The sequence below is a fragment of the Polypterus senegalus genome, chromosome 12 (assembly GCF_016835505.1).
Source record: "Polypterus senegalus isolate Bchr_013 chromosome 12, ASM1683550v1, whole genome shotgun sequence".
Lineage (NCBI taxonomy): Eukaryota > Metazoa > Chordata > Cladistia > Polypteriformes > Polypteridae > Polypterus > Polypterus senegalus.
In genome coordinates, this window is record NC_053165.1 from 126953032 (window position 1) to 126973639 (window position 20608).

Genomic DNA, 20608 nt, shown 5'->3' on the forward strand with positions numbered 1-20608 from the left:
CCCAAACGTCCAGGCCACACAGTCACAATGCCTCTCTCCTGGCCGCCTCCAGTCCTCTCTCCAGCTCCGTCTCTCTTCCACCCGACTTCCGCTCTCGACTGAAAGGAGGCGGCCCCTTAAAAAGGAACCCGGATGGGGTTCCCGGCACTCCTCCGCAGACACGCCCCAGTGTGGCGGAAGTGCCGGCTGCGCACCCGGAAGCCGTCCGGGTGTCCCCTGTCGTCTTCCCCAAGGTTGTTCAGGCACCGGGGCGCTGCCTGGCGGTGGCCATGGGTCCCTACAGGGCTGGGCTTCCAAGCCCTTTACCCGTAGCCCCCAACATAACCAGGGCGGACGCCCCCTAGCAGTCTGGAGGAGGTACAAGCCCTCCTCCGGTCCTCCTGGGCGATACCACAATATGTACCATTTATGCATGAGGCCCCATAGCTTTGTTGCTCTCTAGCTATGCTCCATTTTTTGACACTTAATTTAAGAGCTCAAATGCTCTCATTAAGCCAGGGTGAGCTTCTATGTGCTTTAATTACTTTTGTTTTAGGATGAGATACTGTATCCAAGGCCTCTTCCAAGGTTATATAATTTCTTGTTAGCTGACCTTAATTACAATCTAGATGTCAGACTGTCCTTGTTTTAATCTGTGAATGTATTGGTTAAGGGCAAAACATAATCAAATATAATTAAGCAGTGATCAAATGTAACTTCATTTAATGTAGTAATATTTAAATTTTGAATTACAATTCTGTAAGTTATGACTAGATCTAATTTGTGGTTATGATTATGAGTTGGACAATCTGACAAAAATTCTACTAAATTTAACAAATAAGTAAAACATTTGCTAAAAGTGTCATTGTCCACATCAATGTGCACCTTTAAAATGCCTCATCAACACACACAATCATAATTTATAGCCAAATCAAATAAAAGATTTGTCAAATTCGGTCATGAACAATAAGTATGTCTCTGGTGGTCTGTAAACTAGCCTAACAATTGTACTGGAATCCTTTTTAACACTTAAAATGAGTGCCTCAAAGTTTGATAATTTGATAATTTGCCTACATTTTTAGAAGCAGTTGCATTTTATCATAATAAATTATTCCAAGGCCACCTCCTTGGCCAGAATCTGTAGATTTCTGAAAGAATATATATTAATCTGGTGATTCCTCAGCTTGGGGAATAATGTCAGATTTCCCAAGCCAAGTTTCAATGATAAGATACAAATCAGACCTTGTACTTAATATAATATAATTTACCAAAGCAGCTTTACTTTCAAGAGAGTGAATGGTTAATACAGTAAGCAACACTTAAAACAGCAAAGAACTAATTACATGTTTTTTGTTTTAATTTGAAATAAGTTATTATAACAGGTATCCCATGAGGCGCATCTGTTTTTATCTCTTGGTCTAATTATGTACTTTATTTTTTGGTTATCAAGTAATTTAAGTTTTGCATCAAGGCTAATTTATAAGATGCCCCAAAACAGGAACATAAGATCACAAGCCTGCTGCCTGGATGGTGCTTTGATCTATCAGCGAGGCAGTTTTGATGACATATTTTGGGATAAAACAAAAGAATCCCTCCAGTTATGATGCAGACCATCTCTCTTGAAAAATCAATGTCTTCACCAAAAATCATCCCATTTGTTCACAAAGGCTACGCTTTTATTTGCACACCAGGGGTCTCAAGTATAAATGGTGTTTGCACCGAAAAGTGTTGCGTATGCCCGTTTCCACACTCATTTCAAGATTCTCCACTGACTGCACTACTTTGAGGATCTGCTAGCCTTACACAACGATTCTGTTGTTATGGTTGAACATATTGTGCTTTTTGTTCTATTTAATAAGCTAATAAGTAGAATTGTGTATCTGGCCCCAAGATTTACATGCCCAGTGATATATATGTTTTTATTCACATCCACAATTCCAAAATACTGCTGTGAAAAATAACAATAAAGAATTATCATTCCACGCTCACTTCAAGGTGTATAAAAACTAAACTTGACATAAAGCCACGCATATTTTGACGGCAGCCTCAGACTATGTGTACGCAAGCTTTTGCTTGGCTTTGCAAACTGGCAGCATCCAGTATCAAAGCAGTGCTGCTGTTTCTATCTGATCTCCCTTTTTCATATTTTTCAAGAGCCATGTAAAGAGCAGAGAATCTATTCATAGTGGCGCTCGCCGCCAACACTACACTATAAAGGCACCTTCAGAAAATGAATTTGTTTATGCAAATAGAATAACTTCCATTCTATTAATGTGCTCCTCTATAGTCCACAGTGTGTCGCATTGTGCAAACATGTAACGTGCTGCATAATGTGGCATTCAATCGTAGCTTGCCTGTACCTGAAGAGATGCAATATGATGACCGTAAGCCACCAAATGATCAGCCAAATTGGACAGCGTTATAACTTCTTTTCAATGTAATTAGCAGAATGTAAAAACTGGTAATCAGATGCAGCATTTATTTTTTAACCAATTCATTTAGTGTCCATCATCACACAACCAGATAGTTGCCCAGGAAGAGGTGTATGTCCAGCCAGAGCCCAAAGATGTGCTGGGCACAGCAGCACCATCATCGCATCCTTGGCATAGGGGTCAGGTTTTGTAATATTGTCTGAAACAGAATAAACACATGGTGGGCTGCAACTCTCTTTTTCACGGAAAAATTGATATTTGACCACTTCTTTCTTATTTTTGCATTTTATTGATTTTATTAAAATCAAATAACATTCCATACAAACAAGTGAAGTTTTGCAAAACTATGTTTGAAACAAAATTAACCCCCACCCATGACAAGGAGTGCTAGGCCGGCAGAGTAAAACTAGTAAAAATAAGATAAATAGATGAAATAATAAATGAATAAAAATAAATAGAATAAAAAAAGAGGGAAGAGAATCTGCTTCCTCGATTAAAATGCTTAAGATGTTATTTATTAGATCCTGCCAGGTTATGAAAATGTTTGGCACAGAGTATTTAATTTTTTCCAATTTCATATAGTATATAACATCATTTACCCACAGACTGAAAAGAGGTGAGTTAGGTTTCTGCCAGTTGAGCAAGATAAGTCTACGTGCCAATAGTGTAGTAAAGGCGATCACAGTTTGTTTGTCCTTCACCTCTTTAAGCCCATTTGGAAGTACACCAAACACGGCTGTTAACAGGGTTAGGAGGGATTATGACACCAAGGCTGTCTGGAAGGCATTTTAAGATTTTGGTCCAAAATGATGTTTATTTGGCGCATGCCCAATGAGGCTAGAAGCCGATTGCAACATTTGCAGGTTGGATCTTGCCCTGGAAACATTTTCAACAATTTTAAAGTTTTAAGTTGAATAATAATTGTATGCTTTGTGCATATGGAGCTCAAGTGAATTCTGTGCATTGCTACCTTCCACTCCTTTTCTGAGATGTTGAGTGAGAGATCCTTTTCCCACTGTACTCTGGGGTCTTTGAAAGGTAGGGACTGTAAAATGTTTTCTATATTACGGAGATGCCGTCTGAGTCGTCATGACTGAATATTTTTTCCGGCATAGAGGTAGGTGAGAGGTGAGGAAAATTGGGCAGGATTTCTTTAACAAAGTTTATAATTTGAAGGTAGTGAAAGAAATGTGCTGCTGGAAAGTTACACTTGGAGTGTAGTTGTTCGTAGGATGCAAAGACGTTGTCCAGACATTGAAAGCTGCGTACATTTGAGAGGGTGGAAAAAGGTGGTTATCATGCAGTGGTGCCACAGATAAAAACTTCTTTATCTTAAAATACTTCCTACATTGGTTCCATATTCTGAGTGAGTGAAGCACAATTGGAGTGTTAGTATATTGGCGATGACGTACTTATTGGGGTACAAAACAAGGAATATAAAGAAGTACTGCAGGATTTTATTTCTATTGAGGACCATTCCTGTGTATGTTCATCTATTTGTGTTAATGTCCAGGTTTTTATAGCTTGTATATTTGCCGCTCAGTAATATAATTGAAGTTAAATAGAGCCATGCCACCTTCCTCCTTAGGTCTTTTTAGGATCACAGACACGGAGAGAACATGCAAACTCCACGCAGGGAGGACCCGGGAAGTGATCCTGGGTCTCCTTACTGCGAGGCAGCAGCGCTACCACTGCGCCTCCATGCCGCCCCAGACACAATGACATTCCAACATTTTCTTTTTCTTTGGTGCAAAGAGATATAACATCCCCATTTAATACCTCAGATTGCTGTAAATAAATATTGTTAGTGCCGACATGCAGCAATAAGGTAGATACTTCATCATCTATACTAATAAAAGGCAAAGCCCTCACTCACTCACTCACTCACTCACTGACTCATCACTAATTCTCCAACTTCCCGTGTGGGTGGAAGGCTGAAATTTGGCAGGTTCATTCCTTACAGCTTCCTTACAAAAGTTGGGCAGGTTTTATATCGAAATTCTACGCGTAATGGTCATAACTGGAAGCAGTTTTTCTCCATTTACTGTAATGGAGATGAGCTTCAACGCCGTGGGGAGTTTAGTGTGACATCATCACGCCTCCCACATAATCACGCAGTACATAGAAAACCAGGAAGACCTCAAAAAGCGCTGAAGAAAACATGCATTATATAATTGAGAAGGCAGCGAAACAATAAGAAGCGAGCGAGTGACATATACAACCATATTCATGAGTTCTGCTACTTGGAAACAAAGCACGATGTAAACCTACACTTTAAATTAAGTTCATAGACAGGCTGCCGCTGGCGTTTGTAATTTAGTGCCTGCCCATATAAGGCCGTCCGTCAGCGGCAATCCAATAGCAAACTGCCACGGGTAAATATTCACGGGTGAAGGACTGTGCTTATGGAGAGGAAGATGAGATGGTCAGGGTGGTGTTTGACACAAACTCAGTGAAACTGCGAGAGAAAGTTTTAAGTGCCAGGACTAAGGTAACATTAAATACAGCCATGGACATAGCGAGATGGCACCAGCACAGCTGGGAACCTTCGATGCATGTACACCGAGTGGCTCACGTGAACTGGCGCGTGCACAGATAAAAGCAACAGTTCCAAAGAGCTGAACAAAACCGAATTACACAATTGAAAGGCAGCAAAAATATGAAGCGTCTGATACATACAAGCATATTCATAAATCCAGCTACTGCTGAAACAAAGCACACGTTGGAAAAAGTCAATGTCCGCTAAAGGAAGACAGTGTAAAAAAAGTGCATGCAGTGTGTCAGGTCTCAGATAAAGAAGAAGACGAGCTGTTTATTGATGCAGTAAGAAACTAATCGATGAATGAAACCTGTCATCTTTACAGCGATTGACAAACACGGAATGTAACTTGAACACAACACATCCTACAAATACGAACCTGATTGAAAGAAATAATGATAATCAAATCCTTGATGACAGCAACACTCAGTAACACTCACAAAACAAATACTGTATATTGACAGTCATGTTACGTTATTTTTAAAATGTTCCCTTTTCTTTTCTAGCTTTTTAACACACTACTTCTCGCTGCGATCGCGGGTATATATATATGTATATATATATATAACCCGATCTACATACTCGAATAATGGATACTTTATTAGCCATCAATGATTGTTTTGGTAAAGCCATACTCAGTGTATTCATTAGATGAGCGGTAAAAAGTAAGAGCGAGGGAGGATGACTTATTGAGGCATGCAGGCTGTAGTCTTGCGTCAACTCTATCTGAATTGCGATCACATTTGAAAAAATATATCTTTTCAAGTTCTATTTAGTCCATATGTGTCAAACTCAAGGGCGCGGGCCACATCCGGCCAGCGTAATTATATCCGGCCCGAGATCATTTTATATACTGTATTATTGTTATTAAAGCCGGGTATATGAAGCGCTGGTAACACAATAAACTACAGATCCCATAATGCAGCGCTTCAGCTGCCTTGCCGAACAGTTACGCGTTAATCAAGTCTACCTTATGATGCTGCAAGTTATTGCGAAGCTAGCTCACCGCGATGCTGAAGAAAAAGTTGATTCTGAAAATAGAGCCTTTAAAACCGATGGGAGGCTGAGTATATGTTTACTGAACCCGTGTGTCTCATTTGTGGAGCTAATGTGGCTGTAATTACAGAATTTAATCTAAGGCGGCACTATAAAACAAAACATCAGGGTAACCTGAAAGACCTGAATGCAATGCAGAAGATACAGAAAGCAGAAGAATTAAATAAGAATCTGACACTTCAGCGGACGTTTTACCGTGCACAATCACAAAGTGATTTCAATTGAAGCTGCTTTTATGGGAGACACAACCACTTGCCCCACTTTCCCTGTTGCCAAGTAATGTTAAACCAAGTCGTCACTACGGTGTTCCCAAATCGCACTTTGCTGATAAACTGGCGCGCACTGAGTTTGCGGCGCTTTGGTGACTTTGAAGAACAAAAAGTCCGTCTACATGCGGCTCGAACCTTGTGCATGTTTGGTAGCACATATCTGTGTGAGAAGCTCTTCTCAGTGATAAAGACTAACAAAACAGCACACAGGAGTCGCCTCACTGATGAGCACCTGCAATCCATCCTGAGAATCTCCACAACACAGAACCTCACACCAAACATAAACGAACCTGTTGCCAAAAAAAGATGCCTGGCGTCCAGCTCTAAAATGACATATGAGCAAAGACAACTGAATGATTTGATTTGTTATTGCTGAAAGGAACACATTTTATTTATATTTCTAGGTTTTGTTATGCAGCATGTTCATATTTGAATTTGTATAATTTTGACAGGATATATTTTTATGGAGAGCAAAATCTTTTGGGATATTTAAAATCTAAGTTTATTTTTATAAAATATAAAATTACATAAGAGTAAAGAAATTTGAATGTTTGTTCTTTTAATGTTTACTTTATTTCTAACTTGTATAATTTAGACAGGATATATTTTTATGGAGAGCAAAATATTATAAGTTGTTTAAGGTTTGAGTTGATTTATTCAGGAATAATATTCCTGTCTGTTTTACCATTCCTACCAAAGATATTTCTGTCGACTAAATAAAAATTCCTTCTATTTAAAATTTAAATAGAACTTGAACAAATCGATAGTTCATAATATCCACGCAGACTTGCGTAAGAGCGGGTGTCATCCGTTTTAACAAACAGCGTATTGCACTGATCTGAAATAGCTGTGTGTGTCTATATGTAGATATGTATGTATATGTATATATATGTTTATATATGTGTGTGTGTATGTATATATATATATATGTATTTGTGTGTATATATGTGTGTGTATGTATGTATGTGTATATGTATAGATATGTATATATATGTTTGTGTGTGTGTGTAAATATATATTTATATTTATATATATATATATATGACAACAACACTCATCACTCACAACAGTGACAAAACAATAACATTGACAATCATGTTACGTTATTTTCAAAATGTTTCCTTTTCTTTTTCATTGCTTCTTTAACACCCTACTTCTCCGCTGCGAAGCGCGGGTATTTTGCTAGTCAACTATAATGTCCAATCTAGCCTCCATGTCAGATACCCTCACCCCTGGGAGGCGTTTAATGTTAACTGCTAGATTAACATAGTTCCAAATTCTATGGAGTCACCAGTTATGAGCAGTTGTTCTCAAGTTCCATAGGCATGCTGCAGAGTGGTTAGAATCTGTTCTGGATCTGAACTGGTGATCTGGGTGCTGATTGACTAAATTTTAAATTATTTTAACTTCCTTTAAAGTTATGAAAATATTATGAGAAAAGAAAGAAAGAAAGAAAAAGTCCAAAAAAAACTTCCAAAAATGTTCACTAGAAGGCTGTCAGGATACTGTCAAACCCTGGCTAGTAATAAGGGCAAACACAATATCTTTAAAATATAAAATATGTATTCTCTGTAATAACATATGTAAATAGATATTTGGACAAAGGACAATAAAAAACAACCAAACCAAAAAATGATGATAGCTTAGTTAAACTTAGTTAAACCTATACATAAAGGCACATGACTTATGAATTCTGTCTATTGGCTGATATATACTGCATTTGTCTTGTACAAAATGGCACATAACGTATAAATCCTGATCTTTCAGTTCTTGAAGTTAAGCTGGAAAAAAATGTTTACTTAGTTATTAGGTTTCTAGTGCCTACACTGTAAAGATGATATTAATTTGTTCACAGTTAGTACTGCTGTACCCCTTCCACATTCATTTTGTGAGATGCATCTCTTCACTTTCTTACTGTAGTTAGGAAGATACTTATAATAACTAGAACTCCTTCATAAGATTATTACCTTTCAATTATATTGGCACCAAAAATACCAGATAATTAATTGAGATTATCAGTTGTCCCTGATTATGAATCTGGCTGAAGCAAAAACCTGAAGCCACAGTGGGCCCCCAGCACCAACTTTGAGAACCCCTGCTTTAGACAATGAGGTCCTGCAGAAATAAGGGCCAGGTAGAAAACTGTGAGATTAATAGATTATTCCCAGATTTAGGTTGTACAAGGGTTTTTAAAGGATGGAACAGATGCTTTGCCATTGGTTTCTTGGGTACACATAAGCCCATCCTTTTTGGTTGATTATTGTCCATCAATGCTGCCAGTCATCTTTTTGAGACAGATATTTAACTGGTATTTAGATGGTACCTCACAGAACCAATTGTCAGAAGTCACTTGGCCAGTGATTGATCATTTTATCAGATAAGGCACAGAGGCTACATTCTAAAAAAAGGCCCAGCGAAGAAAAAGCTGACACTTTAAATTCCTTCACACCTCTACATAAGTGTCTTTTGTTTTGCAAATGTGTCAATCAGGACAAGCAGCACGTGGCCTGCTATCATATCCCTCCCACCGACAGAGCTGACTCTGTCACAGAATTTTCAGAGCTCAAGTCTCTTTTATCTAGCAGTGAGGTACATATTTATACATAGTTGTATAGAGTAAATAATATATTGTTATTTAGAATACATACATTTCATGTGTGTTCCTTGTCTACAATGATTTGTGTAAGTTTAGTGTGGCTGGAAATGTGTGGCAAGAAATGCTGAACACATACCTAAAGCAGAAACTACTAATAATTATGTCAAGTGTATAATGTATGAAGACTTTAGTCCAAATATAAAATAAACATATGAGATTTTATTCATGAATATAACCAAAGAAAAAAAATTCTTTCATTTTCATGTTGCTGTCAATGTGTTAAAAACCCAAGCTCAAATATCAATTGACAGGAAGTTGATTTGTAGAGGTAATAACTGCTGCCTTATAACACAAAGGTTCCGGGTTTGAGGCCAGCACTCCGCGTTTTGAGTAGTGAGCTGCTATTATTATTACTATAATATAATAAAAACATACATTTGATTTTAGTCTGTAACACCCGGTGTAAATTTTGGCTGCTTGTAAAAGTTAGCACTTGGTTTTCTTTTATTCAGTTTTATTCTGTAAGAGACGTTTATGTGGTACAACAAACTTGCCTCTCCATCTCTGAGTTGATGGCATTTATTTCCATTATTTTCACAACAGCAGCGATGATCACAGTTTGTGCTGTGCTTAATGCCTGCTCAGAACTATTTGCTGTACTGGCAATCAAACATACAATGTCCTGTGACCGATATCAGACTACTATGCGGCATTTGTGCTTTGACAACAAAGACATCTGTGCAGAACATGTGGAAAACAACAGATTTGCTACGATCTCAGACATCTGCAGCATTTTGTTGAGAGATGTGTTTTGAGTTACAACCCAGAGCAAAAACTTTCCAAGTCTGTGGTCATAAAGCTTATGGAGCCATTTCTGGACAAAGGCAGAACCAATCAACAGACAACAATTTCGCTGGCTAATACAGGTGCCGGTCATAAAATTAGAATATCATGACAAAGTTGATTTATTTCAGTAATTCCATTCAAAAAGTGAAACTTGTATATTAGATTTATTCATTACACACAGACTGATGTATTTCAAATGTTTACTTCTTTTAATTTTGATGATTATAACTGACAACTAATGAAAGACCCAAATTCAGTATCTCGGAAAATTAGAATATTGTTAAAAGGTTCAATATTTAAGACACCTGGTGCCACACTCTAATCAGCTAATTAACTCAAAACACCTGCAAAAGCCTTTAAATGGTCTTTCAGTCTAGTTCTGTAGGCTATACAATCATGGGGAAGACTGCTGACTTGACAGTTGTCCAAAAGATGACCATTGACACCTTGCACAAGGAGGGCAAGACACAAAAGGTCAGTGCTAAAGAGGCTGGCTGTTCACAGATAATAGAGAGGCGAAGGGAAGGACAAGATGTGGTAGAAAAAAGTGTACAAGCAATAGGGATAACCACACCCTGAAGAGGATTGTGAAACAAAACCCATTCAAAACTGTGGGGGATATTCACAAAGAGTGGACTGCAGCTGGAGTCAGTGCTTCAAGAACCAGACGTATGCAAGACATGGGTTTCAGCTGTCGCATTCCTTGTGTCAAACCACTCTTGAACAAGAGATAGCGTCAGAAGCGTCTCGCCTGGGCTAAAGACAAAACAGCTGCTGAGTGGTCCAAAGTTATGTTCTCTGATGAAAGTAAATTTTGCATTTCCTTTGGAAACCAGGGTCCCAGAGTCTGGAGAAAGAGAGGAGAGGCACAGAATTCACGTTACTTAAATTCCAGTGTAAAGTTTCCACAGTCAGTGATGGTTTGGGGTGCCATGTCATCTGCTGGTGTCGGTCCATTGTGTTTTCTGAGGTCCAAGGTCAACGCAGCCGTCTACCAGGAAGTTTTAGAGCACTTCATGCTTCCTGCTGCTGACGGACTTTATGGAGATGCAGATTTCATTTTCCAACAGGACTTGGCACCTGCACAAAGTGCCAAAGCTACCAGTACCTGGTTTAAGGACCATGGTATCCCTGTTCTTGATTGGCCAGCAAACCCGCCTGACCTTAACCCCATAGAAAATCTATGGGGTATTGTGAAGATGAAGATGAAATACGCCAGACCCAACAATTCAGAAGAGCTGAAGGCCAGTATCAGAGCAACATGGGCTCTTATAACACCTGAGCAGTGCCACAGACTGATCGACTCCATGCCATGCTGCATTGCTGCAGTAATCCAGGCCAAAGGAGCCCCTACTAAATATTGAGTGCTGTACATGCTCATACTTTTCATGTTCATACCTTTCAGTAGGCCAACATTTCTAAAAATTGGTCTTAATTTATATTCTAATTTTGTGAGATACTGAATTTGGGACTTTCATTTGTTGTCAGTTATAATCATCAAAATTAAAAGAAATAAACATTTGAAATACATCAGTCTGTGTGTAATGAATGGATCTAATATAGATCTGGAAGTGCAATGCTGACAATGTATGCACTCAAAAAGAAAAAAGACTTAGATTTCAGTCTGTAACAGCCTGTGTAAAGTTTTGCTACCTGTCAACGATATCACTGAAGGGATGTAAGCAGACAAACATATGCTGGTGAATCATGTCTTCTTGGTATCTTGTTTTCACTTGAATTTTTTTGTTATTCTGTTTTATTCTTGAGTAAAAGCACACTTGTTTCTTTATACATTTGCAAAAGTGTTTATTTTATATTCCAGTAACCACTGTATGAGATCAAATCTGTCTCTGCCTCTCTTATGCATGCACACACATTCATACATGAAAACGTCACTATTTGAAAATGCTATGTCATTTGAACGTGGTTTTTTTTTTTATCTTGCCTGAACTCTGCGTTATGGTACATGATACTGAAAATGCAGTACAAGGACTTCGTCGAAAGTAATAAATGCCATCTGTCCAACACTACATCTCCAATGGAATGGTTCCCAGTACAGAGCTATTTCCTGCCTTGAGCCTAGTGCTGATGGGATGCTCCCCACTTCGAACACTCTGAACTGAACTAATTAATTAATTAATTAATAGGTTTCAGAATGCTTTATTTTGTTGTTTTAAATATTTTGTTCCTTTAATTTTTGCTAATATATCTCTTTCTGGCATCTTATACCTCATAAAACACATAGATTTTGTGAAGATTATGATACCAGTATAATTATATCAATTCTTTTTTTTATTTATTTATATAGACCGCTGTGGTAAATGCAAAAAGATCAGAGGGAAAGAAAATCGGGTGAGAGAATACTGCCAGAAAGATTTTGGTGAGCTATTTAATGCATGATGTATGATTATGCAAATACGTCAGATTTTCTTGAAAATATAGAAACTTACATTTCTGAGTAAGTCCATTATTTTGCAGATTGTTCTAGTGATAATTATCAAAATATTTCATTCGTTTTATCAGATATTGATCAAACATTCAATATTTTTATAGATGTTTGATTACATTTAATCATTTTTAAGCAATCCCTACTCCCTGCTATATACTGTTGAACCCACGTTAATATTGCACTTTGCTTTGGCAATTCAATTTTTCTTTGCTGCATCTTGTCTCATTGACGCATACCCCACCAAGTTACAGTGCAGTTTTGTTTTAAATGTATTTTTCCAGCATCTATATGGTTCCAAAAACACTATCGGGTGTAAGTTGCCTTCTGAGATACCCCACTACAAAATCTCACACAGGCTTACTATGAAGAATCTTACTGTTGTTCTTTTTAAGAGGTGATTTTTTTCACACAGCTCTATAGAAGCTTTTTCCTGCTATATTTCTTTCTTGTCATATTTAGTTGTGTTATTTCCTACTTATGCTTCTGTTATTTTGCAAATGTGTTGCTTTACTTTACCAATGTATTACTTAATGGCAGTCAGTCTTATTGACTATGTGTGGTAATGCTTTCTACAGACAAGTAAAAAAAGAGCTTCAGCAAGAGTGGTGCAGCCCATACAGAATTAGGAATCATAATATAAAGTATCTGTGGAAATTTGTAGATAATATTTTGATGAAGGACCAGATTTATTTTCTAACTTTGTGTTTTATCATGGAAGGATTCTGGAGTAACCCTATCATAAGGCATAGATTCTTTTATTCCCATGCTGAGTTTCTTTGTTATGTGGACCCACATATTTGTCCTCCACCCTGTGTGTACAATTCTATTGAGTGAGGTTTTGAACATATAGGGCAATGGGGTTTGGGGAGCGCCCACTTTGTTGCAAAAAAAGAAAAAGAATGCCAACTTGTAGTCCTTTCTTTCTTGCCTAAAATGGTATAACCTCCCTTCATCCTCTGTGAACGCTGGCCCAGACACAGATAGACGGACATCTTATGTTCACCCAACACACGTTTATTTATAATATTTTCACAGTTCAGTGCACTCACAAACCCCAGTGCCTCCAGCACCGATTCCCCCAATGTCCAGGCCACACACTTCCAGTGCCTTTCTCCTGGCCACCTCTAGTCCTCCCTCCAGCTCCGTCCTCTTCCACCCGACTTCTGCCGATGACTGGAGGCGGCCTAAATGGGAACCCGGATGGGCTCCAGCTGCTTCCCGGCATTCCTCTGTAGCCATGCCCCAGTGTGGCGGAAGTGCTGGGCTCCCGGGATATTCAGGCACTGGGGCGCCGCCTGGCGGTGGCCACGGGTCCCTACAGGGCTGGGCTTCCAAGCCCTTCACCCGAGGCCCCCAACATAACCAGGACGGACGCCCCCTTGCGGTCTGGAGGAGGCACAAGCCCTCCTCCGGTCCTCCTGGGCATCCCGGCCAGGGACCACACCTCCTAGTTCCATATTTGGCACCCACCCACCTCCGAAGGTGCCAGCATCTTGGTCCAAAAGGGTGTGGGGTAGCTGTCTCTTTTTGAATACTTGATTCTGTTTGGCTGATGATTTTTTTCACTTACGATACCTCCTATACTATTCACTGGAAGGTGCACAGGCTGTGATTTGTTCAAAATAACTTTTGCTGACATGTTAAAAATGGCAAAATAACACATCCTGAGGGCAGTGTATTCTCCACCCCACTGACTGCATTACTTTGAGGATGTGCTAGCCTTACACAGTGATTCTGTTCAACCACATTAACAACATATTGTGTTTTTTTGTTCTGTGTAGTAAGCTAATAAGCAGAATTATGAGCCCAAGATTTACATGCCTAATGATATATATGTTTTTATTCACATCCAAGATTCCAAAATACTGTGAAAAAAACATTAAAGAATTCTGCTGTCTCTAGTGTACAGATAGTTTGAATGTCTTTTCCAACTATATACATGTGCTTTTTTATGGACTTTTGTCTTACCCTGTTTCAAATTCTAAGTGATACTAAATGCTTCCAGAATCTTGAAAACAGACTATGTTTGTCATTTAAACAAATTTTATAGAAAAGACAACATCATACAGTATGTCTTACTAGTTAATTGTGTTACAACGTTCTGTATTTTGAAGCCTGTGATATTTTTTCTGATTGCTATTCATGCATTTTGTTATTTTCAATTTTTACAATAATATACAGCTAACCACTAATTGTTTTTTTTGTCTGGATGCATCAGTAAATCCAAGGTGACCCCAATTTTCTCCTAAAACTAGAAGTTCATGTGTACAAAATGTAGTGGGAAGGCTAGAAATAGTAACTGAGAAAGTTCCCATAGCAGCAAATAGAGAAAGGCTGTTGCCAAAATGTATCTGAGTCAGTGCACCACTACAGTGCATGTCAGTGCTGCCACCACTAACAGGTAGAAAATGTATATGGTTTTGACTGCATAAAAAAGAATAGTATTAAATCTTGGGGTTTATTTGTTTTTGTATAAAAAAGATTGTAAAGTGATGGACCATGTTAGCCATTTATGAACACAATGAGAAGTGAAGCAAAAAGGCACCTTTTATTGGATAACTGATTAGATTACAATATGCAAGCTTTTTGAAACTCAGGCACCCATTTCAGGTAAAGTATAATACAGACACTAGAGTTACCTGTGTTTATATACATGCTAGGAAAGAAACATGATCCTAAAAGCCTTATGTGAGACATCTTTAGAGTCAAATATTAACAGATTTCTCCAGCCTAAGATTATGAATGTACATTATAGATCCATATCTGTACATTGTAAGCTGTCTATTAGAAGCCATTGTTGTTCATGTTGTTAAGACTTCTTCATCACATCAAACTATGTCTTTCTGCAGTGTTCCGGGGTAAGATACTAGAGAAGACCTACAGGGGTCAAGAGACCCGCTATGATGTGCAGGTAATGTATACATATCGCAACCGTTTCCCATTGATACAAAGAGAATTCATATGGGTACCCAACTTGTGCAACTGTCCGCAACTGGAGAAAGGACTTGAGTACTTCATAATGGCAAGACGCCATGTGAATTATGAACAGACTCTTAATCGTATCTTACTGGAGACTAATAGCTATGTGAAGTCCTTCCATCCTCGGGAAGACCAACTGTTACGCCATCTGGATGCTGAATGTGTCAAGCAAAAATATTCAAATACTCCTCTCTGAATCTATGCCATATGCAACTGTGCTTCTCTCAGGTTGAACATTCCGGCTGCATGGTAACCAAAGACATCATGGGAACATTTAGTGGGATACAGAAATCTTAGAATCTGAAAGATAATTCATGACTCTACCAACTTCACTTGGCATTCTGCTTTCCTATATTTCAGGAAAAAGAAAGAGAAAAATGATAAGACTATAACAGTTGTATTAGCTTGTAGTCAGAGAATAGACAAAATGACACCACAGCTTCATCATTATCTCACTAGGATGAACTGTATCGACTGACACTGAAAAATGTATCGTGTAAATATTTTGTTATTAAATGAAAGTTTCACCAAACTCACGCATTTTCATATACAGTGGTACCTCGGTATACAGTACGTCCGTGTTGGAATAAGTCCAACTTGATATACGTCCTGTTTGGACGCGAAAAATTTTGCTTGGTATACAACCTTTGTTTGGAATGCGACTCGCGTGCTAGAACACTGTGCGCTACCCTTGTTTACCTCTCTCAAGACAAAGCCATGACTGCCCATTAACAGTGAACAACCCACGCTATATCTCTATGTGAATTTTCACGTGATTTTTGTGTTTTTTTGCGTAAATTTGAATTGATTGTTGAAAAGTATGAAGGTGGCATGCGTATCTGGGACATGGCTGCTGCACACCGTATGCCAAGAACTACGGTATCTACGATTGTGAAAAACAAAGACGTTATTAAAAAGTAAAGTGAGGTTAAATTTTCATTTATTTCATCTAATTGCTTTTGTATTTATGTATTTTAGTATTAAGCAGTGTTTAAATAATTTTATATAATCCCATCAATGTATAATATGCCAGTAACAATTGGATTTTGTTTTCATGGGAACAGATTAATCATTTCCCCTTCATTTCTTATGGAAAACATTTGTTTGGTATACGTCCTGTTTGGTATAAGTCAAAGGATCTGGAACAAGGTACCACTGTACTTTGTGTTCTACAGCACTGACATTTTTTTGTTTTTTAATCTGTTAAAGTTGTGCTTAATAATGAGTTATTTTTTACTGTGTAAGGCTTCCTAATTATCATTGCATTGTTCATCATTGTTTAAATGTAATTTTAGTATTTAACAATTGTTTAGGACAATAAGTGTTATCATACAGTATTCAGTAATGGCTATAATCTTCATTTGTAAAATTGCATTCAATGTGCAATAAATATTATATTATGCTATTAAATAGTAGTAGTAGTATTAGGAATAGGAATATTTGTGAATAATTGAATATATGAATTTTATATACTCTGAAATAAAAATGATAACATTGCTATCTCAGTGTTTTGTGTGTTACACTGATTTTACATGTCATCTACTCCACACATCTTTTAATACATAATTCTTTATGTCTATTTTGTGTGTTACATAACACATACAGTATTTTGTATTATGAACATGGTGTATACATTCAGGACTGGGATCTTTTCAATTGATTTTTTTTTTATTCAGTTAAATGTAAAAATATGTAATCAACTCTTACACATAATAAAGAATCTGAATGTCTCTTTTACTTGGAATGCTGCCTTAAAAAAATATATATATATATATATATATATATATATATATATATATATATATATATACAGTATATTTATGGTTTGAGGTAAAACATGTGAAGAGAAGACCCTGTTTTTTTGAGCAACAGAAACTGTGTGCTGTGTTATAAGTCTCAACAAAAAAGCTGCTTCTTTACCAAAGAGCACAAGAGCTCCAAAGCATATGGGGTGGTCTGGTTGCTTGGGACAGATTTTACTTCAGCTTACTTCACACTTGAATGTATGGATTTCTGTGAAACCGTGAGTAACATTGTTTGATATATTGTTTTCAAAGAGTTTTTACTGTTTAACAGGGATAAGTGAAACCTGTGGAGTTCAGTTCACTATGAGTTTGGAGAAATCATGAAAATGTTGCTTTAAAGTCAATGGGGAAGGGGCAACTGAACTAGTTTTGAGTGGATTATAATCTTTTAACTGTCTATGAGGACTAGGGAAGTATACTGACTACCAGATAATCAGTATTATTTTTTTCTATGAAAGGAAAAAGAAAACTAAGCAAGGTTAATACCAGATGGTCAAGAAAAATGATGGACAAAACCAAAATGCAAAAATAGTAGTCAAAAAAGAGTTGCAGGAGTCAAAAACAATAAATCTCAGATAACTAATAAAAGTAATGTCTTCATGCAACATGACATCAACAGTTACACACATCCCAAAGGATCATGGGAAACTTCCGTGTCAATGAAGCACACTCAATTCTCAAACATGGCGCCGTCCATTCATGAAATGTAACAACGTCAAAAACAGCAGTATAAAATTCTTAACTTTTGATTACGACAATAGTTCAAATAAATAATAACACAATTAGATTATCTGATTGAAAAATAAAAAAACAAGCAAAGCATGTTAGTTACGATTTGTACTTATAAATAAAAACCCAGGAAAAAATAAAGATTTAAATCATAACAAGTAACAGCTAACTATGGTGGATCAATTGTGGCCAAAAATACGATCTGAGCTGTGAGATCACTGTGCCATTGCACCTAAAAACTTACAATGATAACCACAAGCAAAATACAACAAATGGCACAAACTAGTAATAAGTAATATACACTGTGTTACATAGTTCAAATCATGTGGCACACATAGGACATGCCACATAGTTGTGTCAAGGGACTGACTCATTTTGTTGTCAGAAGTCTCAGCTCCACTCACAGCTAGAAGGTCTGTTTTGTTTCCAATCTATCTATGCAGATACGTCATACATACTTTTTTCAATCAAGAAGACAGAAATGCCTTGTTAGTAGTCATAAATATGTCAATATTATTATTACATCACAAGGTCTCATGTGTTTCCTGGTTCAATTGGGCAGAGAGGGAAGGCTACTTTTAAGGGGTTTTTTTTGTGATCAAATATTTATTGAAGTTTAAATATCATCTTGAGAAATAAAAATAATGACACCAACAAATTGAAAAAAACAGAAAAAAGAAAACAATTGTAAATGCAGTAATAACAGTAAAAACAAAACCCCATCCATTAAATGTGTCATGTTAAAAGGGTAAAAGTAAAACAGCCCTGGAGAACTTAAGAAGGAAACGCAGCCCAAAAGTCAGACCTATCTGAGCCATAGTTTAGGAAGCAGGAATAGGAGAGTGACTGCAAATATGAAGCAAATGACCCACTGATCATCGCTGGTGATAGTTCTAAGATTCTAGGAGAGTAAGACTGAAAAATGAGGCTTGTCATTGTGCAAAGGAAATAGAAACATCAGAATTCCAAACAGAAGCTAAGAAAATCTTTGTATCTATTGTGCTGAGATAAAACAGACTCCACTGGATAGAACTGAGAGAGAGAGAAAGATGAGTGTCCCAATAAGAGAAATTTGAGGAAAGAAAGGGATACTATTGTAAAAAAACAGTGGTGAGAAATGTAGCAATAGATAGTCACAAAGCTGAGACTGGGAGGCACTCCCAAAATATATGCAAAAAATTACCTGGGATGCTAGCCTGGCCAAATGGACAATAGGGATCAGTGGAAAGACCCATACCAAATTGCCTTCTGGATGTAGAATAAGTGTGATGAACTATCCTAAATTGAATGTTTTGAAGATTGCAGTTCTTAGATGAAAATAAAATACTACTAAATTAGATTTCCAAGAAAATGCGGTGTTCACTGGATGTTCAAACTGTTCTTTATAAAGCTTCCAGTTAATTCAAAATGCTGTGGCAAGAACTATTACAAGAACAAGAAAATACGAACACATAACTCCAGTTCTTAAATCCTTACACTGGCTCCCGGTTAAGTTTTGGGCAGATTTCAAAATCCTCCATTTAACATATAAAGCATTAAATGGCCAAGGTCTGGCTTACTTGACTGAATTTATAATGACTTACAAACCAGAGCGCACATTAAGGTCTCAAGATGCTGGTCTGCTTATGATTCCAAGAATTAATAAAATAACAGTGGGAGGTCAAGCTTTTAGTTACAGGGCCCCTAAACTGTGGAATGGTCTGCCTGCTACTATAAGAGCTTTCAAATCCCGGTTGAAGACTCACTAGTTCACTTTAGCATATCCTGACTAGAGCTGCAGATTAACTGAACAGACTGCACCTCTGTTGTTAGTCATTAGCACTAAAACATAAGTAAATGATAGTTAGAATTTGTTACTAACCCTCACCTATTCTGTTTCTCTTCTCAGTACTCCAATGTGGCACTTGGTGCCATAGCCCACCTGCCAAGTTGTTTTGCCTGCCTAATTTTAAGTCATCCCTGATGGAGGATCACAGGAATCGAGGCAGCTTGATGGCTGAGGTCTCCAGGACTCTGAACAAATCCAAATCGTATTATGTGATAGCATCAACTGTTAAATTCTGCTCTATATTTGTAATAGTTTTATTTTTATACGGTAATGAGGATTTGTTCTGCTCTGTGTATTGTATTGTATTGACCCCCTTCTTTTTGACACCCACTGCATGCCCAGCCTACCTGGAAAGGGGTCTCTTTTTGAACTGCCTTTCCCAAGGTTTCTTCTCTTTTTTCCCTACAAGGGTTTTTTTGGGGGTCTGTCAAGAGGCACGGCCCGTTAAAGCCCATTGCTGTACTTCTTGTGTGATTTTGGGGTATACAAAAATAAATTGTATTTTATTGTATTGTATTAAGGGAAGGTCCAACTGCCAAACAGAGAGAACTGGTAAAGGTCAATATCAGGCCTTAAGTTAAGCATATAGTGATGCCCTAGGTCTCGAGGTACAGAAAAATTACAGAATTTGTGGAGTGGATGGAAAACAACAGAGGAAGACAGGGAAGCATTGCAAGTTGTAATTAAAAGAAAAAGAGGAGTATGGAGTTCCAAACTCACACCTCAAGGACTGGACTATCCAGAGCCCAGAATCATTAAAAATTAAAAAAAAGACAAAATGCCCAAGGAGGCCCATGAGGGAAAAGAAATGGGATGGCTGTGGTATAGTGGGTCCGCAGCTCAGACAAACTGGCCATTTAAATAAATAATGAACGTGCACGCACTGGGGAGTGGAAGCAGGTGTGAGCACTCTACCAAAGACTTCAGGTTGGTGCGAGGCCATCAGTGCATTGGTTTGCCGGCACATCTGATTGACTTATTATTACAAGAGGCAGCAATTAGGTGATCATACCTGCAACCACTCGGCAACCTATAAAGGGGAGCATAAGAAAGAGAGACTGGGAGAAGAGAAACTTAACAAAAGATAGTTGAGGTTAGAGG

At 37.7% G+C, this 20608-nt stretch overlaps 1 protein-coding gene across 1 annotated transcript in view; it reads left to right on the top strand.

Moving 5' to 3' along the window:
- adamtsl5 (ADAMTS like 5) overlaps positions 1–15760 on the top strand; it is a 202273-nt gene extending 186513 nt beyond the window's left edge. Inside the window, exons 9-10 of the mRNA XM_039771362.1 lie at positions 12026–12097; positions 15016–15760. Of these exons, the coding sequence (XP_039627296.1) occupies positions 12026–12097; positions 15016–15341 (398 nt within the window). The 3' untranslated portion in view covers positions 15342–15760. The remainder of the gene's footprint in view (positions 1–12025; positions 12098–15015) is intronic.
- Positions 15761–20608: the final 4848 nt, after the last annotated feature.